This window comes from Urocitellus parryii, chromosome 2 (genome assembly GCF_045843805.1).
Source record: "Urocitellus parryii isolate mUroPar1 chromosome 2, mUroPar1.hap1, whole genome shotgun sequence".
Taxonomy (NCBI): Eukaryota; Metazoa; Chordata; class Mammalia; order Rodentia; family Sciuridae; genus Urocitellus; species Urocitellus parryii.
In genome coordinates, this window is record NC_135532.1 from 3127661 (window position 1) to 3151957 (window position 24297).

Genomic DNA, 24297 nt, shown 5'->3' on the forward strand with positions numbered 1-24297 from the left:
AACTTCAAGTTTCTGACACATTAACCCAAATACTGGCATTTAATGCCAACACAGCCCTAAGGAAAACAGGTTGACACATGCCGACATCTGAGGGGTGAGCAAGTTGATGCTCAATGTGTAGCTGAAAACCTACTTTGTACTGAGTCAGAAATCAAAAGTAAAACAACTGCATAATACATTTTCTCAGAATAAATTATCACATGATGTTTATAAGGGGAGACCCATCATCATCATCTGCTACCCGAGGTCACAGAATGTAACAGGCAGACTTATTGGCATCTCTCATAAAATTAGGCCACATTTTCTTCAAGCTCCAAGATAAGAATCCCTTTGTATTTCTTCTCTGAGTAGACATACTGCTAGGCAATACATGTCAACAGAAAAACAGAAAGAATTTAAAAACAGAAACCTAAAGTATAATGTCTATAAAGACTAAGGCGCGTGCGCACGCGCACACACACACACAGGTACACACTTAAAATGTCATTCATACCATGGTTAAATTTAACTCTTTCAGGCAAATTTTATGATATTTGCCATACTGATTATTCTTCCCAAATGTATGCTACTCGTCAATAATCCTTACTATATTCATGTTAAAAGCAGAACGTTATGACTTCTCTCAGGGTCTCTTAGCACATAAAGTTAACCAATCTTTATGTCACCTCTTATACAAATGTTAAAATATATATCACCCTTTCAAAAATCTCAATCTTAAATTGTTTTCCTTAGATTTTAAAATATCATTATATTTAAAACAAAGACGTTGCTAATTATAGGGGACGTTCAAAGACAAAATTCTGGGATTTTAACATTAAAAACCCCAAGATTATGAGATAGACTATTGTCACAAATTATTTCATGAAGACAAAATTTTCTTTCTGGAGCCTGCTCTGCTCTTAATTCAAGGAACCGCCTTCCAGAGTGGCTCTGTCACTTCAGAGATGCAATTGTCTGGGTGCTTTTTGTCATCGACTTTCAAAGTCACTAAAGCCACGCAGATACAAACATTTGTAGCAGTTCAAGGGCATCTTTCGCCAAGCAGCTGCTGCCTGCGCCAGGCTCGCAGGTACCGCGACGCCCCCTCCCCGGCGAGTGCGGGGGGCGCCGCCGCAGGGACCGGCTCGGAGCTGCGGGGTCCTCAGGCCCGCCCTCTCCCGACACTATGGAAACCGCATTTTCCTACGCAGGCACGTCCTCCTCCTTTCTCCTATTACATCCCCAGCAGCCGACTTCCACTTCCCGAGAACCTGACAAGTGAATGGCGCTGATGACGCCCCGGAAAGAGCCCACGGCCGCGGGGTGCGGGGGAAGGGCGCCCCCGGCGCGTGGGCCCCAGCGACGCGCGGCGGAGTTCCGGGCGCCACGCCCGCGGCAGACCGCCCCCCTCGGGGAGGCGCGGAGCCGCGATCGATCGGGAGCTCGCCGAGACTGGGATGCTCGTAAACAAGCCGGGCCGCGCGCCCGCCAACCCCGCGGGCCGGCACCGGGCACCGCCCAGCGCAGAGCGGCGCGGGCGGGTTCGCGCGCACCCCGAGCTCGGCGCGGGATCGCCCACCGAAACGGGGGAGAGGGCCGCGGAGGGCGGCCAAGCTCATCCCCCTTTACGGCCCAGAGGCCGCGGGAGGCGCGAGCTGGGCCACGAGGGCCAGGCCAGGGGTGCCGCAGCCAGCCCGGCCCCGGCCCCGGCTCTGCCCAGGCCCCGCCCCTGTCGGCCGCCGCGGCCCCCGACCTCCGCGGCCCCCGCCTCTGTCTGCAGTTCCCCTCCCCGTACCCCTCCCCGACGGAAGCTCCGAGCCCAATTAATTGAGTCAAAGGCGCGAGGGAAGGGCCCTCCCCGCCGCGGCCCGCCCCCGCCCCTCCTCCGCGCCCCTTTTCCCGCCCTGGGTGGCATCTCCTCCGCGGCAACCACAACGAGCCTCTGATTAATGAGGCCCGGCCCGGCCCCGTCCTCCGCGGGAGGGGGAGGGGACGGCGGGAAACGCGGCCCCGGGAGAAAGGGGGGCGGGGCGGGGCGGGGGCGCTCGGCCCGCCCCCCCGAGTCCCACGCCCATTGGTCGTGTGCGCCGTCCGTCTGGGGGCGCGGCACCAATGCGGGGCGGCTGGGCGGGGCGGGCGCGCCGTGTGTGCCTGCGTAACGCCGAGTCACATGTTGTTTTGCTCTTCTTAGTTCAGTCACTCGGTGCGCGATGTGTTACTCACTGTGCGGCGGGGACCGCGACGAGCTCGGGTCGCGGTTGGCAGCAGCAATAGCAGCCCCGGCGGCGGCGCGGACCCCGAGTGCCCGGGCGCACCCCGGCTTCCTGGAGCGCGGCGCAGCGACTGCAAAGGTGCGGCCGCGCGCGCCTTAGGCTCGGCCCCGCGACTCGGGGATCCCGACTCTCAGCCCAGCCAGCGAGTCCCCAGGCGCCGCCCGAGAGCCCAGGAGGCAGCGGCCGCGGGCAGCCGGGCCGGGGGGCGGCCACCGCCCGCACCAGGCATCCTCCGGAGCCTCGGAGGGCGCTGCGCCACCGGAACTTGCGGGCCTCCACGGACCTTCTCCTCTCCTGGGTCGGTGGGACGCGTGTTCCGGCGGGCGGCGGGGCGAACGGGTGGCAGGGAGCCGCCCCCGCCCGCGCCCCTCCGCCCTCATCCAGACCCTCCACGCCGGGCTGGGCTGCGCGGCCTGAAGAGCCGGCGATGGCGAGTCCGCCGCTGCATGGATCCCCCGGGCCGGCGGGCGGCGACGGCCCCAACCTCAACAACAACAACAACAACAACAACCACAGCGTGCGCAAGTGCGGCTACCTGCGCAAGCAGAAGCACGGCCACAAGCGTTTCTTCGTGCTGCGCGGGCCCGGCGCAGCTGGCGACGAGGCGACAGCGACTGCGGGCGGGGGGTCGGCGCCGCAGCCTCCGCGGCTCGAGTACTACGAGAGCGAGAAGAAGTGGCGGAGCAAGGCAGGCGCCCCGAAGCGAGTGATCGCGCTCGACTGCTGCCTGAACATCAACAAGCGCGCGGACGCCAAGCACAAGTTCCTGATCGCCCTCTACACCAAGGACGAGTATTTTGCTGTGGCGGCCGAGAACGAGCAGGAGCAGGAGGGCTGGTACCGCGCGCTCACGGACCTGGTCAGCGAGGGCCGCGCGAGCGCCGGGGACCCGGCCCCCGCCGCCTCGGCCCCCGCGGCGTCCTGCAGCGCCTCCCTGCCCGGCGCCCTGGGCGGCTCGGCCGGCGCCGCGGCCGATGACAGCTATGGGCTCGTGGCGCCCGCCACGAGCGCCTACCGCGAGGTGTGGCAGGTGAACCTGAAGCCCAAGGGCCTGGGCCAGAGCAAGAACCTGACGGGCGTGTACCGCCTGTGCCTGTCGGCGCGCACCATAGGCTTCGTGAAGCTCAATTGCGAGCAGCCGTCGGTGACGCTGCAGCTCATGAACATCCGCCGCTGCGGCCATTCGGACAGCTTCTTCTTTATAGAGGTTGGCCGCTCGGCCGTCACGGGCCCCGGAGAGCTGTGGATGCAGGCCGACGACTCGGTGGTGGCGCAGAATATCCACGAGACCATTCTGGAGGCCATGAAGGCGCTCAAGGAGCTCTTCGAGTTCCGGCCGCGCAGCAAGAGCCAGTCGTCCGGGTCGTCCGCCACGCACCCTATCAGCGTCCCCGGCGCGCGCCGCCACCATCACCTGGTCAACTTACCCCCTAGTCAGACAGGCCTGGTGCGCCGCTCGCGCACCGACAGCCTGGCCGCCACTCCGCCGGCCACCAAGTGTAGCTCTTGCCGGGTTCGCACTGCCAGTGAGGGCGACGGCGGCGCTGCAGCCGGGACTGTGGCGGCGGCCGGCAGGCCTGTGTCCGTAGCCGGGAGCCCCCTGAGCCCTGGGCCCGTGCGCGCGCCCCTGAGCCGCTCGCACACCCTGAGTGGCGGCTGCGGTGGCCGCGGGAGCAAAGTGACACTGGCACCGGCAGGGGGCGCCCTGCAACACAGCCGCTCCATGTCCATGCCCGTGGCGCACTCGCCCCCTGCTGCCACCAGTCCTGGCAGCCTGTCGTCCAGCAGCGGGCACGGCTCAGGCTCCTACCCGCTGCCTCCGGGCCCGCACCCGCACCTGCCTCATCCTTTGCACCACCCCCCAGGTCAGCGGCCCTCCAGCGGCAGTGCCTCTGCCTCAGGCTCTCCCAGTGACCCTGGCTTCATGTCTCTGGACGAATACGGCTCTAGCCCTGGTGACCTGAGAGCCTTCTGCAGCCACAGGAGCAACACACCGGAGTCCATCGCGGAGACACCCCCGGCCAGGGATGGCAGCGGGGGCGAGTTGTATGGGTACATGACTATGGACAGGCCTCTGAGCCACTGTGGCCGACCGTATCGCAGAGTCTCCGGTGATGGGGTCCAGGACTTGGACAGAGGACTGAGAAAGAGGACTTACTCCTTGACCACACCTGCTCGGCAGCGGCCAGTGCCCCAGCCCTCCTCTGCCTCTCTGGATGAGTACACCCTGATGCGGGCCACCTTCTCTGGAAGCTCAGGCCGCCTCTGCCCATCTTTCCCTACATCCTCTCCCAAAATGGCTTACCACCCCTATCCAGAGGACTATGGGGACATAGAGATTGGATCCCATAGGAGTTCCAGCAGCAATCTGGGGGCTGATGACGGCTACATGCCCATGACCCCTGGTGCGGCTCTCATGGGCAGTGGCAGCGGCAGCTGCAAGAGCGATGACTACATGCCCATGAGCCCCACCAGCGTGTCTGCCCCAAAGCAAATCCTGCAGCCAAGAGCTGCGCCTGCAGCAGACTTGCCCCCCACCGGAGCAGCAGCGCCTCAGCCCGCCCCTGTGGCCAACAGGACCTTCCCAGTGAGCGGGAGCGGCTACAAGGCCAGCTCCCCCGCGGAAAGCTCACCCGAGGATAGCGGGTACATGCGCATGTGGTGTGGCTCCAAGCTGTCCATGGAGAATGCCGACCCAAAGCTGCTTCCCAATGGGGACTACCTCAACATGTCCCCCAGCGAAGCGGGCACCGCGGGCACGCCTCCTGATTTCTTCTCAGCAGCCTTGCATGGCAGTGGGGAGGTGCTCAAAGGGGTCCCTGGCTACTGCTACAGTTCCTTGCCCCGCTCCTACAAGGCCCCTTATGCCTGCAGCGGGGACAGTGACCAGTACGTGCTCATGAGCTCCCCTGTGGGACGGATCCTGGAAGAGGAGAGGCTGGAGCCCCAGGCCACCCCAGTAACCTCCCAGTCAGCCAGCACCTTTGGGGTTGGCGGGAGTGGCCACCCCCAGCCTCCCCATCCAGCAGTGCCTTCACCCATGAGGCCAAGTGGCAGCAATTTCCTGAGCCAGCGCTGCCGGGCGGTGCGGCCCACACGCCTGTCCCTGGAGGGGCTGCAAACCCTGCCCAGTATGCACGAGTACCCCCTGCCGCCAGAGCCCAAGAGCCCTGGAGAATACATCAACATTGACTTTGGCGAGGCGGGTGCCCGCCTCTCACCACCTGCGCCTCCACTGCTGGCATCCGCAGCCTCCTCCTCCTCGCTGCTGTCCGCCAGTAGCCCAGCTTCATCCCTGGGCTCGGGCACCCCGGGCACCAGCAGCGACAGCCGGCAGCGCTCCCCGCTGTCCGATTACATGAACCTGGACTTCAGCTCTCCCAAGTCCCCCAAGCCGGGCACCCGAAGCGCGGACCCAGTGGGCTCCCTGGATGCCCTGCTCTCGCCTGAGGCTGCTTCCCCCTACCCACCACTGCCTCCACGTCCTTCTGCCTCGCCCACCTCCCTGCAGCAGCAGCCCCCTGCACAGCCTCCTCCAGGGGAGCCCTACCATCTGCCTCCAGCATTGGGCACTGCCACCTCCCAAGGCCCCAGTGCTGCCTCCTCTACATCCTCTGAGACCGGGGACAATGGTGACTACACCGAGATGGCCTTTGGTGTGGCTGCCACCCCGCCTCAACCCATCGCGGCCCACCCAAAACCGGAAGGAGCCCGAGTGACCAGCCCCACCTCGGGCTTGAAGAGGCTGAGTCTCATGGACCAGCTGTCAGGGGTGGAGGCCTTCCTGCAGGCCAGTCAGCCCCCCGACCCTCACCGAGGCGCCAAGGTCATCCGCGCAGACCCGCAGGGGGGCCGCCGCCGCCACAGCTCCGAGACCTTCTCCTCGACCACCACGGTCACCCCGGTGTCGCCGTCCTTCGCCCATAACCCCAAGCGCCACAGCTCAGCCTCTGTGGAAAACGTCTCTCTCAGGAAAAGTGTCGAGGGCAGTGGTGGGGGCATCCTCGGTGGGGGCCTCGGAGCAGGTGAGGAGCCACCCACGTCCCCAGGACAGTCACAGCCATCATTCCCTGTGCCTCCGACCCCGCAGGTGCGGCCGTGGGCCCCGGGCCAGCCTGGGGGCTTGGTGGGCTGTCCTGGGGCCAGTGGTTCTCCTATGCGAAGAGAGACCTCGGCGGGTTTCCAGAATGGCCTCAACTACATCGCCATTGACGTGAGAGATGATCCAGGGCTGTCCCCCCAGATGCAGCATCCGCAGCCAGGAGACAAGAGCTGGGGCCGGACCCGTAGCCTCGGGGGTCTCCTCAGTGCCGTGGGGGGCAGTGGCACCAGCGGGGTGTGTGGGGGCCCGGGCCCTGGTGCCCTGCCTTCGGCCAACACCTACGCCAGCATCGACTTCTTGTCCCGTCACTTGAAGGAGGCCACCATCGTGAAAGGTGAGGCCCTTTAACCTTGACCTGGGGTGGAGGGCGGAGCAGTGGTGCATCTCTGGGCTCTGCTCTTCTTCCCTGTGGGCCCCTTGATCTGAATGCCAGCTACTGGCTCAGACTCCTGGCTCTTGGCTGCCTGTGGCCCTCCTTCTCCAAAGAGCTTGTCAAGTTCTGTCAGCCTTGGGGATGAGGGTGACGCCTTCCTGTGGGAGGGAGACTTTAGCCTCAGGCCGTCCCATTTCCTGTGCCCCTGGCCTTCTCTTGGCATGAGGATGTACTCCACTTCTCAGTCCAGCAGTGCCCACATCTAAATCTAGTGGGGGCTTCTGGGCGGGGCCTGAAGGCACCGCCTTCCATCCTGTGCCTGTAGCTGGGCCCCAGCTGAATCTCACAGAGGCAGAGGCGTCTTCACAAAGTGGGCATCGGTTGGGGTGGCTGCCGGAGGGAATGGTGGCACCATCTCGAGCTCATACCTGAACTCTCAGAGCTCGAGGCCTATGGCTCCAGAGGGGTGAAATGGCAGCCCGGCTCTCACCTGAGCTCGCCTGGCGTCACCAGGAGAGTTTGCTGCACCCCGCGGTGTGGCAGGGAAACCCGGGTGTCTGTCTCTGATGAGTCCCCACCCTGCTGCACTGCAGCTGCACTAGGCTCCCTGGGAGGTTTGTGCCACTCAGACCAGGAAGGGAAAGCAGGGCTGGGTGGAGTCCAGGGACCCGCGGTACCCTGGTGATGCCAGTGTGCAGCCAGGATGCCCAGGCAGCGGTGGACGGAACAAGTGAAGGCAGGAGCAGCTTTTCAAGAACAACTGGACGAGAGGGTGCCATTCCCTTCCTTGTGGTCCCAGAAGCTGACCTTCCCAGACTGTGGATGGTGGGTGAGGAGGAGGCAGAGGGGCTGGGATGTTCAATTCGTGTTTCAAATTTGTAGCGGTTTTTTCTGTGGGGTTGCTGCAGGATAGACCCTAGGAACCACCAGACACATACTTTGTAGCCTCTCCTGTGATTGGGAGGCTGGTAGATGCTGGCCTAAGGTCCATACTCTGCAAGGGCTCTGAAGGGCTGTGGAGGTGGCCTGGGATTCCATATGCCTTTTGTTCTTAAGTAAACAGACCACTTTAATGCTGTCTGAATCCAGTCTGTGTTTATGGTATGCTTGGGACTGTTGGTTCATGCAATTTAAAGTTATAGCTGTAGGGTGAAAACCCTGTTATTCTAGTGCAGTAGAGGAAGGGCTATTTCCTTTTTTATTAAAACTGTACGATAGAAGATGAAAAGTCATGGCGAATTGTCAGGAGTGTGGTGCTTCAGCATCTAATTAAATCACTTGGAAGCTGTCAGAATGCATCTCATAAATGGAGACTCTCAGCTGAAGGTCACTTTGCTGGAGTCACACGTTAAACGCTACAAAATTGCCAGTGTGACGGGGTTGAAGGCTTAGTTGCCTTCCAAGACATAGACCGTGTAAACACAGCGGCGTGAGTGTAATTGAGTGGGGGAAATGTGCGCGCGCAGGTTTACTTGGTATGCCCACTTGGGTGTGTGCCAACGTGAGCATGAAAGAGCCACCTTGCGCCCAAGTCTGATCCTATCAGAAAACAGCCTGAGAACTGAGCGGCTTTCCTGCTCTTGGTGGAGGATGGGATTGAGGGGCCCTGGAACAGGTCCTCCTCTCTGGCAGCAGGAGGCCGGGGCTGTGGGCAGGGCCTGCAGGCCTGAGAGGACTCAAGGCCTTTCTGATAGTGTCGAAACATTCAGAGGCAGGGTTCAGGGGAGATAGTGCCCCTTGCAGACTCCAGAGATGTGAGTTTAATATTTGGAGTCCTGATGTGGCTGGTCTTAGGGTTTCCCAGCAGTATAAAACTCCTTTCAGCTTATAGGATTCACGATCTGAAATCCAAGCAGCGGTTTGTGTGTGCCAGGGTTGCTGAGCAGAGAGGAGGTCGGTTTGATTTCTGTTTTTCCAAAGTCTGTGGGTATCATGGTATTCTGGCAAACCACCTTCTGAGAAGGAAAAGGGCTATTTTAAAGAAAAATAGGTAACTGTAGTTTGTCCGTTGTACCCAAACCACATGTTGAAAAAGACTTGTGTGCCAAATCAGGCTTCTGGATCAAGAGCACAGCAGAGCGGGAGGGGCCAGTGAGCCATCTTGGTCCGGTGGCTCCTTCCCTAGGTCTGAGCAGAAAGGCAGCCCCAGGACCTCGTCCACTCACCCACTCGAAGGCCGTACCCGCTGGCGGGGGTGGTGCTCTAGATTAGAAGTTCAGGAAGGTCAGTGCCCTGTGAGACGTAGTGTATAGAAGCCAGGCTTGCAGACAGTTTCTCTGAGGAGGAGTAGGAAAGGCACTTCCTGGCTGCGGGCTGCTCTTCCCTGGCTCTTGGAAGCAGCTGTGTGGACATGCCCAGCACTCAGGTGAAGACCTCCGAAGTTACTTGAGGCCAGATTAATGGGGGGTTTCTTGGACACTGCTGCAGTATTTGCATAAGTGGCAACAGACTTCAAGTTCTAATAACGTTTGATAGTTGTTTACAGCGGGACTGGAAATCCGGGAGGGGTCTCAGCACAAGAGCCAATTCAGAAGCTAATGCATCTTAAGTGTAGATATATTCGTGGTCCAGGGCAAACACTCTTAGGCTTCTTATTTAGTGGCCAGGGAATGTTGCTTCTGTGTTTTGTATGTGAGTATGTATAGAAAAATCCAACCAATCTGTTAGTTTTGTTGTTTGGGAACTGGAAACATACCATTTAATTTACTTTCTTTAGAAATGCTGTTAAAAATTAACTTTATATATTTTTGCATTAGTTTTCCTCCCTGGAGGGATACTTATTCTAAAATTGGCTTCTGTGTAGGTATAAAACAGGTAAGAGTTACCACGGGAAGCATCTGTATTTAAATTGTTTGATGAAAGGGACTATCCATTCATTTCTTAGAACAAAAAGAAACAGAAAAATCACGATTTATGTCTGAAAGTAATTGCCTTGGAAGTCTGGAGGTCAACCATTAGCCTATTTTGGGAAGCTGATGGGACTCCTTGCCACCCCAGGCCCCGGTCCCAGCTGGGTGAGGGCTGGTAAGGTACCGCACAGGCTGGGCTCCACTTGTGGGAAGAGGGAGTGAGGTGCTCATGAAAACACACACAGGCTTTCGTGAATGAAAGTCACATGACCTGTTCCATTTCCTTTATTGAAAGAGAAACCTTTATAAAAATAGTGCTTCACAGAAGGAAGCACCGTGCGTGCGTGGAATCAGGAAGCCAGGTTTCTGGTTGCTGCTTGTCGTGAGTCACTGGGTGACTCTGGGCAGCCACCTAATCCCTGCTTCTCACTTTCTGTCTGTGAAATGGGTGGTTCTCCCCCTTTCCTTGCTGTGTCCCAGGGCTGCTCCGACAGAAATGAGACTCGAAACAGCAATGTGTTTTCAGCACTTTGGAAGGAAAGTGGTAATAAATCCAGGAATTCTGATGGTAGTTGGAACTTTGAAACCGTGGGTATATGCAGGAAAGACACTTTGGTAAATGGGTACCCTGAGTTCAAACAACACGCCCCCAGGCCTGCAGATGCAGGCAGGATGGCTGGAGCACTGCTTGCCTTCTGCTTGGTTGGTTCCCCTCTTCGTTTAGGATTCTTCAAGGGCTGGGGTGTAGCTCAGTGGTACAGCAAAGGCTTTGCAGGCAGGGCTGGGGCTCCATCCCAAGCAGCAAACAAACAGGCAGAAAGATTTGTTCTATAGAAAAGTGCCCAAAGTTGAAGAGTCGTGTTTTAAATGAAAGGGTACAATAATGGTTTAGGAAATGGCATCCGATTGCTGGCCTATGTGAACAGACCTTTGAATTCCCTTTGGGGATTTGTTCATATATTAAGAAATATTGACAACATGAGGATATATAAAAGAGATACCTTTTAAAAAAAAAATTAGCTGTTAATACAGGCGACACAAGGACACAAGAACCCCTAAGCTTTCAGCTGTTAGTTCATTGTTGGGTCCAAGAGCTCGCTCAGTTGATTTAATCCTGGTGGTCACTCTCACAGCTGTACTTTGTAGCGGTCTGGTTGTCTGTTAGAGTAAGAAAATGTTTGAGTCTTTTGTGTACCCCCCTGCCCGCCCCCTCCAAGAGGAGTTTTACCAGCTTATTTTCTTTAGCAGTGTCGGTATCAAAATGAAGGTCTTTTTCTGAAGAGAACTTGCAAAAGTTCTAGGGCCAGTGTGGGCATAATGGGTTTTCTGTTAAGATTCCCACTAATGCACTTTCTTTAGAAGTCCAGTTCCAGGAGCTAGGTAACTTTTGGTATCAGATTTGGCAAGTGGAAAGGTTTTCTGTTTTCTGTTTTGTTTTGTTTTGGGGATAGCACAGAATCAAGTGTTCCCGTTTCACCTTAGAAACTTAAGGGAAAATGTAACTTTACCCTTTTATCTGCGTTGCCAAGTAGAGTGGTGAAAACAGACCAGGGACGCAGGTCCAGGCCCGGTCCGAGCCTTTCCTCCCTCAGGGGACTGTGGTGGTAGACTCTCTGCCATGGCTCCGTGTGGATAGGAGCAAAACACAGGTTTCTATACAAGATGGGCAGCACCCTCTAATGTTGGCGCGTCAGTAAACAAAACAAAGTTTTCTGACTCTCCAAAGTTGTCTTTTAGAACATGTTGTTTATCAGGTCATGAGTTTTGAGAACAATGTTATGCACATCTAAGCAGGACACTCTGTTAATTTTATTTCATTTGAACGTGATCTTCAAGACTGCGGTTCTTGGAACCAGTTAGAGTAGATAAATTATTGGCAGGCTTCCATGGTGTATTTTTTTTTGGGGGGGGAGAGAACTGGTGAAGCCCTCATTCAAGGCAGAGGAAGTGCTGGGGGCTGAGATTGCTACTGAGTAGCCAGTGTCTTTCAAGATTCCCATACTGAAATCCTATGCATAGGAGAAAGTTTGAATAGAGAGAACTGGGGAGTATCTAGTTTGCTCCCTCGGTGCAAATAATGCTGACATAGAATTGGGTTAAAACTCACAGACTGCATGCTTGCAAATGGTAAAACGGTCAATTTAGCAGCTCTGATTTCTTTTTTGTTGGACTAAGAAAATATTAAGTTTGCATAAAATCATGTTTACTTGTCCAAAATGAATGGGTAAATGTGTCTTTAAGCTTTCTTCTGTTTTCTTATGCCATATGTATGTGCTGTTTATTCATACGAACAATATTTATAAAATATTCTTGCTTATTGCGCTTTTACTAAAATTTGGAGTATTTGGCCAAATTCTCAGATCCACAGCATACTTTAAAATTAACAATCCCATGCATTGTGCCATACTGGCTTTTTAATATTTAAAGAGTATCAGTGTTTATTCTCCAGAAATAAATATTTGGGGCAGTACATGAGTGTGTGTGCACACACGCAGTTTCATAATATTGAATCTTCGTGCCAGAAGCATGAATTTTTTTTTCATAATCGAAACTCAAATACTGATGATTTTCAGATCATGTTAAATTTTATATGGGAATGTAAGCATGATCATGGACCTACTATTACTTTAGTTTTCATATGGAATTCATACAAACACTTGAGTGAATTATTATGGTGTAGTATCAAGTTTTTTTTCAAGGCATAAAAGTAGATATAATGATAAAGTGTGACCTGTGATTTTGTTAACTTAAAATCGTGTGTTTAGGTGAAGAAGGACCGTGTGCTTGCACACGACATTAGTGTTCATGAACGTGATGAGTTCCTTCCTCTGCATTCTGTGGGCTTCAAGCCCTCTTTTGCCTGCAAAGTGTAAATAGAGCTAACGGTCTCAGAATGTGGCAGACAGATAATGATTTTCAAAGAATGCCATTGAAGTTGGCTGTGATGAGACTGAACCACTGTTCTGATAAGTATTGGAAGATAATTAATTGCAGGGGGCAAAAGGAAATTTTGCACCGATTTGGGTGAAATCGGACAGGTATTTTTTCACTCTCATAATACACCTTCATGCAGGGCTCCAGAGACCTTATGACAGGCAGCGAGGCAGCTCTATCCGCTTTGGGAGGAATAAAGACCCTGCAGCTCAGAGAGGCCAAGCAAGCTGCCCAGGGTCACTGCAGGGAGGAGTGGCTGGGTCAGCCTCCTGCTGCCCTCCCCTCCCAGGCTCTGTGCCCTGGAGAGGGCAGCTGTGAGGCCAGCGTCCTGATTTGCTAGTTGCCCACTTTCCTTCTCAGTGGGGACAGTGGAGGAAGAAGGCTGGTAGGAAGCCCTCTATTTTCTTTAGACCAGTTTTACACCTGCCATTGAAGAGCTTAGGTTTTTGCCAGTGACGCTGAGAGCTGACAGTCCACTCGTCGGTGGGTCCCAGTTCTGGGATCCAGCCTTCCTGGCCCTTGCTTGGATACTAGGGGAAACTCCTGTCCTGCGGCTGTTTTGAGATAAGCCTTAGTGAAGCGAGTTGGCTGTTGTATTTGGAAAAACACCGTCCTCCCAGAAATCAACACTTTCAACTCCGTGCGCTGGCATCAGGGAGAATCCAAGGGCAGTGTGAGGGTGACCAGTCAGGAGCCACTGACATAATGTCACTTATTTTAAGGTTGTGAAAACCGGGGCCCTGCGAGGTGCCTCTGGCCTCGGATTCAAGGTCGTGGATTTAATTAGCGTAGGGTTGTTTGTAAACAGCGGAGGAAGGAGTGGGCGAGGGAAGGGTGGCGGGCCTCCTCGGTAGGTACCCTGGGTGCTGAGTGACTTGCCTGCTCCCGTGGGACCAACTTAGGATGTGAGGAGGCGACACCGGCTGTCGAAGTGCTTTGCGCAGAGACAGAAAGAAAGGGCAGGGCAGCCAGGAAGGGTGGTCGGGGCCTGAGGGAGGGCCACTGGGCGGGCTGTGTTGTCCTTCTTATTTTTTTTTTAATTCTAAGGAAAGAAATCATCTAATAGGACTTCTAGATGAAGAGAAATGGTTTTCCTACAAACTCAATTTGACGAAGCTACTATTTCTCTAGTGATGGGACTGCAGTGCCCTTTTCAAAAAAGGTCTTAAGCCGACACCCACCCACACATTCACAGGCTGCACCGGCCCGTGCTCCAGGCTCAGCACCCTGCCCCAGTCGCTGTCGGTCCCTTGGCCTCCTAGCAGATGGCAGCCCAGGGCCATGCGCCCTCCACCACTGTGAGCCACCCAGCGCGACCGCCCAGAGGGAGCCCCTCGCGGTGGGAGGCTGCCCCAGTTCCAACAGAACCAGGATGACAGGGTGAGGGAGCCTCTGTCCAGGTCAGGAGGACAAGTTCAGAGTCCCCTGTCTGTGGTGAAGGGTTTATTGACACTTGCCAAGTTGCTTTTAAAAAGGAAGGGAAGAGAGGTTCTGCTGTCCTGTGGAGGGAGTCTTCCTTCCTCCGCGGGCTCAGGGGTCTTTCCTGATCAAGGTGCGACTCCTCCATTGAGCTTCTGTGTGCCCGGGAGGACCTGGGAACCGAGCACTCTCTTGGGTTGCCCAGGTGTGAGGCCACTAAGGCAGGCACTGGCTGGTCCCCACGTATGAGCTCCCAGGTATGTGGGAGCCACCAGTGGACCACAGCCCCCACCCCCAGCAGTTCTGTGACTTCACAAGTCCCTAAGCATGGATAACGGGGAAGTTGGGGAGCAGGGAGACAAGTCTTGGAAATAGGCCAAGATGTCCTTACTAAATTTAAAAACTATGCAGATAGTACTTGGAAACTCTGAGCAATAAGCAGGATTAACCACGGCATGGATTAGAGGGTTGAGCAGCTTGCTTTTGTGTGAAGAGGTCAGAAATGGAGGTACTAGGACCCTGGTGTCCTGCGGACACTGCCAAGTTCCTGAGCTTTCCAGACAATAGACAGAAATTCCTGGAAGAGGAGAGCCCTGAGCATGTTTTTGAGTTGCTTCCGTTCTTTTCTGACATGATAGAAGGCTTTCAGCTTTTACTGTCCTTCCTCATCAGAGTGACCTAAAATAACAGGTGACACGTGCAGCTGGGGCAGAGAGTCCCCTGAGCCCCCTGCCCCTTCTAGCTGGAGAGGCCCAGCGAGGTTGGGGAACTCTGGGAGGAACCCAGCCCCACTGTCTGGGGACAGCCAGCCGTATTCAGCTCAGGTCGGAGAGAGCGCCTCAGCAAATGCCTTCTTTGCAAAACTGCAGAATCTTTCTTTTAGAGTATTGTGAGACCAGGAGTTTAAACTTACTTTAACAACAATCAGTTCCAGAAAACTAATTTAGCTGGTTAAAAAAAAAAAAAAAAAAAAAAAAAGTTAAAATTTTAGTAGTGAATGGAGACAGAGTACCAGATGCGGAAGTCGCACAGGCATTACAACACAAATGCTCCTGCGTTGGCAAACACTCTCAGGCCTTGTTTTTGACAGGCTTTTGAAAGTGAGAACTTCCTTTGGAAGGCTGGGCAGCTTCTGCGCGTGATGCCATCCCGGCCTATAGGGTCATCTTGGAACCTTCCAGATGCCATCGAGCTCACTCGCCCTGTTCAGTCTTCCTTCACGCAGTTATTTTCAGTTTAATCGTCGACCCTGCTGGTCATCACGGGGCCTGAGTCACCAATGAAGTAGCCGCTGCTTTAAATCCCCTTTTCCCGGCCCAGGGCACCCACGGGGTTCTTAGAGTGAGGTCAGCGCAGTGTCTCTCAGATCCTGACTCCATCGGTCCAGCTGACGGGATCGGAACCTGGGGGGCTCTTGGCTGCTCACTGAAGTCGGCGTGCAGGGGCGTGTGGCCATCTTGTGTGTTGGGGTCCGGTGCACCAGCCGGACCCGCCTGCTCTGGAGAGAGAAGGGGAAGAACAGGGTCTCTGCCTCTGGGCCCCAGGGTCCACTAGGACAGCAACCACCGGAGCTGCTTTGGGGCAGCTGCTCTGACCCATCAGTAGGTGCCCACCCTGCGGGGCGCTTGGCAGGGGACCACGGATGACCTGGCCCTGCTGGAAGACTCTGCTGGAGTGCCTGTCATCGCCCTCCGTCCCCAGTTCCTCAGCACGGTTCCCCTCTGGGAGGCCAGAGAACCGGGGTTGACAGTGCTGCCGCCCTGCTTCCTGGGGCTCGCCCGGCTCCTGCGGCCCAGAGCCTTCACGCAGGCTCCTCAGAGTCCCGCCTGCACGGTGCCGGGTTCCAGAGCTGCTCCTCCTGGTCTGTCCTGCTCTCAGTGGGGCCAGGAACGCCCCGGCAGCTCTCTGCTCCTGCTCGCCTTCCCCCGTGTGTCCACGTGTGCCCTTTGGGCTTTGGTGCAGTTTTTCTCTCGAGTTCCCCGTAACCGTCACATAGCCATCGGGTTGTCCTTGAGAGTCGCCCCCTTTCAGTCCCCTCCCTGATGACTTCCTGGAGAGCCCTTTTCTCTCCAGGACACCCCCCCACCCCCCCACCCCGCTACACAGAGGCCTCCCTTCACGGCCCCGACTTTGCAGGCAAGCCCCCTCCTCCCTGGCCCTCCCAGCTCCAGCCCTGCCCCCCGGACGCCTCCCGCTCTGAAGGGAGCCCCTTCCTCACAGCTGGGCCTTACACAGAGGGACGTCGGGTGGCTGTGCCCTGCTCAGGCTAACGGGGGTGTGCTCCTGTGAGTTACCTGTCACACTAACCTCTGGCCGCCCTTCAGGATTCTTTCCATAACAAACCAGAAAACCCAACCTTGGCAGCTCCACCCTGAGGCTGCCGGGAGCTGCAGAGTGGCCAGAGAGGCAGAAGGCCCCTTGGTCTGCCAATCTGACCAGTTGTTCAGTATGAGCATTCTCTTGACCCCAAAGGTGACGGCTGTTGCATGTGGACCACTCTAAACGTATTTCCTCCATTTGAATAATACAAAGAAAGAGGCTGACAAGAAACGGTTGTTTTCAAGCTAAGATGAAAGTCCTCAGTGGACCGTCTTCCTCCAAAACCTAGGAACAAACCAAGTTGAGGTGTGTTCAGGACAGGACGTGGTGTAGGTGGTACAAAAGCTTTGGAGTATACGGCAGGAAAGGAGCATGGCAGGAAGGTGGCTTCTGAGCCTAGTGACCCAGAGGTGGCAAAGAGCAGGCCCAGTGATTCCCAGGGAGAAGACACACAGGTGAACGGGGGTAGCAGTGCAAAGGCCCTGGGGCAGGATATTGCCTGGTGTGTTCCAGCGTCAGAGCTCCTGGCCACAACTCAGGAGAGAAGAGTAGGTGAGAGTGAGAACGTCAAGGAAGAGCACTATGCTGGTGGCTGGCCCTCCCTAGACTGACCTTCTGGTGGCCTTCTGGTGGCCTCGGATCGCCTTTGTACTCAGTGAGCTATATGTGCATATCTGAGTTTCTTTATCAGAAACTTGTAATATTTGGAAAGACTTAAAAGTCTTCTAGTGGCACAGAGACCCTGAAATGTCACTGAGGTCAGGGACACCAGTGGGAAACTTTTGTAACCTAAACAACAGAATAAAGGCACAAGTGTTGAACGGTGGTGCCTTGTCATAGAAGCCTGCATTCGCACAGCGCCTCACAGCGCCTTGTGGTCTGCAGAGCATTGGAAAGCCCCTGGAGGGTTCTCAGCAGGGCGCCCACCTTGGGGGTTGCGGGGCTCCCATGTGGCAGGGTCCTCTCTGGCTGCGGAGTCTGTGGTGGCCGGCCCTGGTGCTGTGTACCTTCTAGAGAAGATGGCGTTTCGCTAGAATAAGAAGTGCTCTCCCTGTGCCCGTGCACAGCCGCCTGCCTGCTCCTCACGCCTTAGAGGCTGGGCACCAGGCACCTGCCGCTGTACCCAGAGCTGCCTCCGCGCAGGCTCATGAAAAGATACTTGAGTGCTTCATCTAATCCAGAAGCTCAAATGATAGAAAGCAGGACGTTGATGGATGACTTACAATTCCGTGTTTCACAGAGACTCGGACTCAGCAGGAACGTGCCTGTGGAGTCAGTTCAGAGCCAAGGTGTGAGTGGCTCAGAGCGCCACGATGCCCTTCAGCTGCTGTGCACAGGACGCACACTGAACAAGTGGCCCCGGCCAGCAGAGCGTGGCTGTCACAGCCTGCATACCTCGAGAGCTCACAGTGTTTAGAATTAAGGCTCAATGTGACAGCTGTTCTGAAATATATTTTTTAAAAAGGTATTATACATAGAAAAACATGCATTTGGACGACATGGGAAAGCAGACCTTGGTGGTAGCTCTCCTTCCAGGTGGAGGTCATGCAGTGCCTCTCACTCTCCAAGGAAAGTGGAGGCAGGGGCAGTGGCTTGGGGTGACTTGGTAGAGACTGGGCGGCCGCCCTGGAGCATCCCGCGGGGTGGGACGGACCCCCGGGGTGGAGTGTCCCCGAGTGCCCTCCCCCGGGGGCGGGGATCCCTGAGGTGAGCGGAGTGTGCCGGCCCCTGTCTGTCACTCTGAGAGGTGTCGGGCGAGGTCCCTCTCCTTAGGTCTGTCCTCGTCTGCCTTAAAGGACCCCTGCCCAGCCCCGCCTGGAGAAACCGGTGTGCGGCCTGGGGACACCACCCACAGTTGACCGTGCTCAGTGAGAGGCGTGTCTGTGCCCTTCTGGGAGGCTCCTCTTTCCAAGCCTGAGCCTGGCACCGCCTCGTGTGTCGGTCTTGTTCTCTTGCGATGCTTTTTCCTGCTGAAGAGGGCCGGGCCGGAGGCAGCAGGACTGCTATCGGTCACGTCTGCCTGTGTCCCCGTTGTCCCAGCGTGCTGTCTGAACAGGAGCCAGGCTGCACAGTCCCCAGCCACCTTCCAGCTTGCCTGCTTATCCAGGGTCCCCAGGAGCCTTTGGAAAACACACGGCCAGCTGTCTGACCCGGCTCCTGGGTCCCCGGTGTGGAAGGTGCCCCCAGCCCAGCATCTGAAAATGTCTGTCAGCCCAGACCGAAGAAGCCGTCCTTCATGGGCGCTCCCTCTGGGCTGCAGGTCTTGGGTCGTCCTCGAGACGGGAGGCATTTGGCTCCAGGGTGCGTGCGGTGGCCTGGGGGGGCCTGGGCACTCCCTGTTGGAGGCCACCGGCTGGTGAAGTGGCAGGAGAGCCAGCCTCGCGGAGTGGGACGTCCACAGATGGGGCTGGGGAAGAGGAAGGGCAGGCGCTGGTGTCCCCGTGTCCCTACCTCAGGGAGTCCTGGCCGTCACCTGCTCTGTCTCGTCTTTTTGATGAATGGATTTGTATCATGGCAGGTTAACACTTTCTTCCCTCGTTACTGAAATTTCGATGACCAGTGCTTCCTTTGGACGTGACCGTCACCTGTGGAGGGGATTTAGGCATCTGCTGGTGTTTTGGTCACTTTGTATAAGCCAGAGTGACGGGGAGAGCCGCCCCAGCAGAGCCCAGCCTGTTGGTGGGGCCTGAGTCGGTGCAGCACGTGTTACAGGAGGGAGCTGTGGTCCCTGGGACAGCTGCCCTCACAGTGGACGCGTGCAGCCCCTTCCTGGGGTTTGGTCCTGTCCTGATATGCGGGCAGCCGAGCGGCCTTGCTCACCCAGCACTGGGTTCTCCATTCTGCGCGTCCAGCTAAAGCAAGTTGGTTCGTCTGCCCAGCGGCCTGTTTGCTGCGAGAAGTCGTGGTGTTGGTGATGTCGTTCATGGATGCCTTTCAGGGAGGACAGGGCTGGGAGGGCAGGTGTGGGAGGCCCAGCCAGGGAGTCTCTGTGGCTCAGAACTCAGCATGCACCACACGCATGCTCCATTGAAGGTGCACGGGGAAGGGCACAGATGCGGCCACAGCGAGTCGTGCTGTGGCGGGTGCTTCCCCAGGTTGGAAGAGCTACGTGCCCGGGCCTTGTTCACAGCCATGGTAGACTGCAGACATCAGGTCTCATGCTGTGGTTTCCCGGGACCCTGCGGGGGGTGAGAGGAGAGAGAAGGGCCCCATTTCACGTGAGGCAGAGACCCTGAGCCAGGAGGCATGAGGTGGCCGGCGAGGTGGCCAGCCTCAGGTCAACCTCTGGCATGGGCACTGGTCCCTCCAGAGCCCCCAAGGAGCAGGGGCCTGTGTTGCCCTGGCTGCCTGGAGGCACTTCCGCAACCTGGGCTTGGAGCAGGGGCTCGCACGAGGTCCAGGCAGGGTCTGGGCTTGGCCCCGGCTGTCCCGTAGCCTTAGAGCCGCGGGTGAGGGCATTCAGCAGGCCCTGCTCTCCCAGAGGCGCTGAGCTGAGATGTGGGAGGCGTCTTCTTCAGGGACCTGAAGGAAAGAAAGGTTCAGCTGAAGTGATACATAAAACAGGCCATTTGGGTATGGGTATATTTTGAAGAAATTATACCCATTTCCTTAATTTGACAGGACAAACATAAAGTACAGATTTATGACTTTAGATGTAAATGTTTTTACAGTATACATAAAATCCATATTTTTTACATTAGTATCAGTCATATGTACAAAAATGGGTTGAATGTTAAATCTGAGAAAAGAATTGCATTGTCACAGTGTGTTTGCAATTTTAATGCAGATTATATCTCCTGTCCCAGATGTCCTTATTAGGGCAGAAGACCAGGGCTTATGTCCACCTTTTCAAATGGCCTGATTTGGCCCGTTTTGGGGTTCCCCTGTCACAGTGTTGGGAACCAGGAGGTCTGCATCATGGCACAGGTGGGAGCTGTGGAGTCCTGTCTGTGGCAGGCAGGTCGGTGGACAGTGTCCCCACAGCGCAGGGGCTTATTCACCCACATTTTCCTTCTAAGTGATTGGTTTCCCCAATTTAAAAGGAAGTTAAAGTGACCGTTTTTCTCAGAATCCCTGCCTTGTTATCACACACAGCCGTGCTGTTGACACACACGCTGGTGTGGCTGGCCTGTTCTGCTTTTAGTAAAATAGGGAGATACTGAATTATCAGGCGTGTTTTTTCTAGGAATTTCTCCTACAACTGAAAACTTTATTTTCCCTCATAATTCTGTATTTAACAGAAAAAGGTCTAAACCGGGGCTGGGTTGGGCCCAAGAGAGGTCTGAACGCGCCCGAGGTCTCTCCCTTGGTCGTGTGGCTCGGGGACACAAAATGCAGCTCCAAGAGGTGCCTGGCTTGGTTTGCCAGTCAGCAGGAGAGCAGGGCCCTGGTGGCAGGGGTCGCCTTGACCCAGCAGAGTGGACTGGACTCTGAACACTGAAGAGTGACCTTGAACTCAGCCAGGTCCAAACCCAGGTTCTCATGAGAAGTCAAGTGGAGGCCGTAGTGAGTCAGGGTGCCCAGCACGCCCTCTCATCTCCTTCGCTGGGACAAGTCTGCCTCGTTCCCAGCTGACGCATCCTGCATCCGCTGCTCCCCTGGTTCTTCTCCTGTGATTGTGACGGTGGCCCTGAGCTCCCTGGTGCTGACCCCTGTTTTTCAAGGACACTTCCTACTTGTCTTACTGGGTCCCCGTGGTGGGCGTGCCCTTCCTCCCCGCCCTCCCTCCCTGTCTTGAGGCAGACTGGAGGCCTGACCTTTAACCTTTGCCCTCTGACTGCTCTTCTGAGTGGAAGAAAAAGGGTGAAATCATAGCTGGCCCATGTGACTGCCCCACATAGGAAGGCCATTTGTCACAAAGGACCGCAGAGAAAACACAGGAACAATAGCTGGGATGCCTGGCGTGTCCTGTGGGGCCACTTTCTGTGCCACAGGTACTGGTTACTGCTGTGTCTGGTTTCACCCAGTGACTCCTGAGTGCGCTTCTGTGCAGGGCTCAGAGCCGTGCCTGAGGCACACAGGGGCCTGGGGTGGCAGATTCTAGCCCTGTGACTATGAGTAAGTGTCCTTTTCTTAGTCGGCACTGACTTTAGGAGCAGGATGCTGGGTGGCACTCTGTGACCACGTGGGCAGCCCGTGATTTCGACTCTGCTGGTTTTTGTTTTGCTCCTGGGCCAATGAGTTCAAAGAAAGCGTCCCTTCTCAGGGCGCGTGCAGGGCAGCGTGGCCGGGCCGGAACCAGTGCTTTGCTTCTGGTGGGGCTAGCAGACATAAATAAATAAACTTATGCTGGGATCTCATCCTTAGGAAGCATAAATATTTAAAGACCAAAGATATCATATGAGTAGTGTTAGAAAATATTTTCTTTTCTCCTATTTTGAATGAACCAGACTAATAACTTACTATTAAAACAAACAAGAAGGGGAGGATGCACTTGTGTGCCAGGTCTGATCCACAGGAGTCTCCCGCCTCCCCCTCTGCCCTCCTCCCTGCCGCAGGGGAGTGGCACCAAGGAGTTGAGGGTGGTCAGAAGAGGCTGGCACTGGGCTTCCCTGGGCCTCCCCCAGGCTGGACTCTGGCTGGTGCCTGGGGCTGCAGAGACCTCCTACACCTGCCGCTCACCTGGGCTCAATCACACACACCCCGGGGCCTGTGCCCTCCTGGTCACACTGGGTCAAGGTCCTTGCTAGCAAGCACAGGGGACAGGCACATTTTGCTCTTTCGATAATGGAAGGGACAGGGGTGTCTTGGTATGAGTGGAGACGGCCCGTTTCTGCCTCGGTCCTTCTTTCTGTGATCATGGGAAGCTGGTGGTCAGTTTCCCACAGGACTCCTTTCCCCCGCGTCCTTCCTTCATGTTCTGAGGTCTCCCTGGCAGCTGCATCCTTCTGCTGTGCCGCTCAGGTGCACCTCAGTGCCACTCCCAGGACAGTGGGCCAGCTCAGCTGTCCTGCACGTGGAGTGAGGCCACGTATGCTTCTCCACGCACCTCCTTCTGTCGAACCCACACGGACCATAAGCGCAGGTCGGGGGTCTTTTCGGGAGCCCCAGAGACCACCCCACTCTTGAGTCACTCCTGAATTCTCTGCTCTCTCTTTCAGAATGAAGCGCCCTCCGGCTGCACCGCCCGGAGGTCGACAGCGGAGATTTCAGCCTATTTCCCACCGAAGCTGGAAGCTGCATGCGACGTCTGTCGGATCTGGGCCATTGCACGTGGAGACCTCTGAACTGGACAGGAACCAACCAGGCCCAAGCGCCTGCCTGTCTCGCTTGTCCCGGCCGGGGCCTGCATCATTGTGCAGTGTGTGTTGTATTTTGTTTTATTTTATGACTTAAATTAGCCGAAGAAGTTATTCTGGAGCAAATTGGATGTTTTTATTGGCCTTCTTAAATCGTAGCCGGTGTCTTCATTTCTTCTTACTTTTATTTTGGCAAAGCAGATCTATCCCTCAGCATGCTAGGAGATGCTACCATACCCACCGAAGTGGTAAAATCTGGTATTTACTGGCTTACACTCAGCTCTACCACAGTCCTACCTCAGTCCAAGGTAACGCCGGATCACGTGGTCGGGGTGCAGAGGCTTCCTGCACGTCCACCCCAGGGCTCGAGCGTGGCCTTGGCCTCGCCGACCTGCCCGAGTGGACACAGGTTCCAGTCCAGGTACCTGCGATGTTGACTGGTGCACGGAGCCCAGCGTGGGACTGACAGTTCTCCATGGAAGTGAAATCTGGGATCGGACTTCGAAGATGGATTCGTAAATAATTCTTATTAAGTGTAACTGAAGCAACCTACTTTTGAAAATCATCAGTTGTATTGGGTGGTGGGGTGGGAGGGAGGGGTCCTGGGCGGGTGACTCTCTCTTTTTACCTTTAACAGGCTTGTCTATCCTTCTCTGTGTAGCTGTTCGTGTAGGTACTTCAAGTTGCAAAAGCCTTTTCTCCCCTGCAGGAGCTCAGATGCCCTGCTGCCCTGAATCCTGAGCTTACGTTCTCTTAACCAAAACCTCGTGTAGGCACGCTGGTGGTTCAGGCTGCTGGGGCCTGCAGGCTTCATGTCTGAAAGGTGTTAACTACTGCTCTCGCGCTGGCCAACAAGGCGGCCCTGAAGAGAGAGAGAGAGAGAGAGAGACTGACAGAGAGAGGCATCGTAGCTAAGCTCCTGTGCTGAGTGGAAGGAGAAGACCAGTCTCTCACAGTGCACGTCACTTGTCAAAGAAATCCTTGACAGACCCCTGGTTTCACGTTTTCAGTGTTCTGGAAATTTCAGTGTTGTGGCAATTATCGGTGATCACAGATGTCACCCAGCATGGCTGAGCGTGCCCCTGGCTGCCCCCTCAACACGCTCTGGAGGCTCGGCCTCCCCCAGTGCCTGTGCCCCTGGTGGTCCTGCAGAGGCTACACCCGTTCTTGGAGATGTGAGTTGTTGGTCTGTTTGGGTTTTTTTTGTTGTTGTTTTATTTCTGTTTGGAGAAAATATATATATAAATATAAATATATAGAGATCTATATCACTATAGAATAATGCATTAATCAAATGAGGCTTTTTAGAGGAAGACCAAAAAATTCAATGTCTTAAAAATATATTTAACGGCAATGCAAACGTCTTCCTGCTTCCGTGCTGAACTCAGAACAGAGGATTGTATTGCAAGACAAAGCTGAATGTAAAGTGATCCCCTGAGCATTCTCCAGGTCTTTCTTTTCTGAAATCACACGTCACCATAACGCAGAGGCCACGCGGTGCTGGTCTGACCGTCAGCTCCCGAGCGTCCTCTGCACACGTCGGTAAGATGTATAAAATGCCCTCGAGTTCTCTCTGGTGGGGACTAGGAGCCCCCCGTGGTTTGCTGAGACTCCCCCAGCACAGTAGGATGAGGGGGAACTGCTGGACGCAGCGCTGGAGGAGTCGTGGCTCGGACAGGGCGTCCATGTCCCTGCTGCCACTTAGAAGGAGAAGAATACAAAGTCGATGATGTACTAAATTTTCCTCTATCCTGTACATTTCAAAAAGAAAAAAAAAGGCATATGCAATATTTACATTTTTAATTTAGTT

General features: G+C 55.5%; 1 protein-coding gene across 1 annotated transcript; it reads left to right on the top strand.

Moving 5' to 3' along the window:
- Window positions 1–2139: 2139 nt before the first annotated feature.
- On the top strand, window positions 2140–23063 carry Irs2 (insulin receptor substrate 2). Its single transcript, XM_026399546.2, has 2 exons — window positions 2140–6688; window positions 22350–23063. Exons 1-2 carry the CDS (start codon window positions 2680–2682, stop codon window positions 22352–22354), a joined length of 4014 nt encoding a protein of 1337 aa, XP_026255331.2. The 5' UTR covers window positions 2140–2679; the 3' UTR covers window positions 22355–23063.
- The last annotated feature ends 1234 nt before the right edge of the window (window positions 23064–24297 follow it).

Excerpts from the sequence above, each read along its gene's own strand:
- Irs2 (XM_026399546.2), top strand. The coding sequence starts at position 2,680 with ATGGCGAGTCCGCCGCTGCATGGATCCCCCGGGCCGGCGGGCGGCGAC.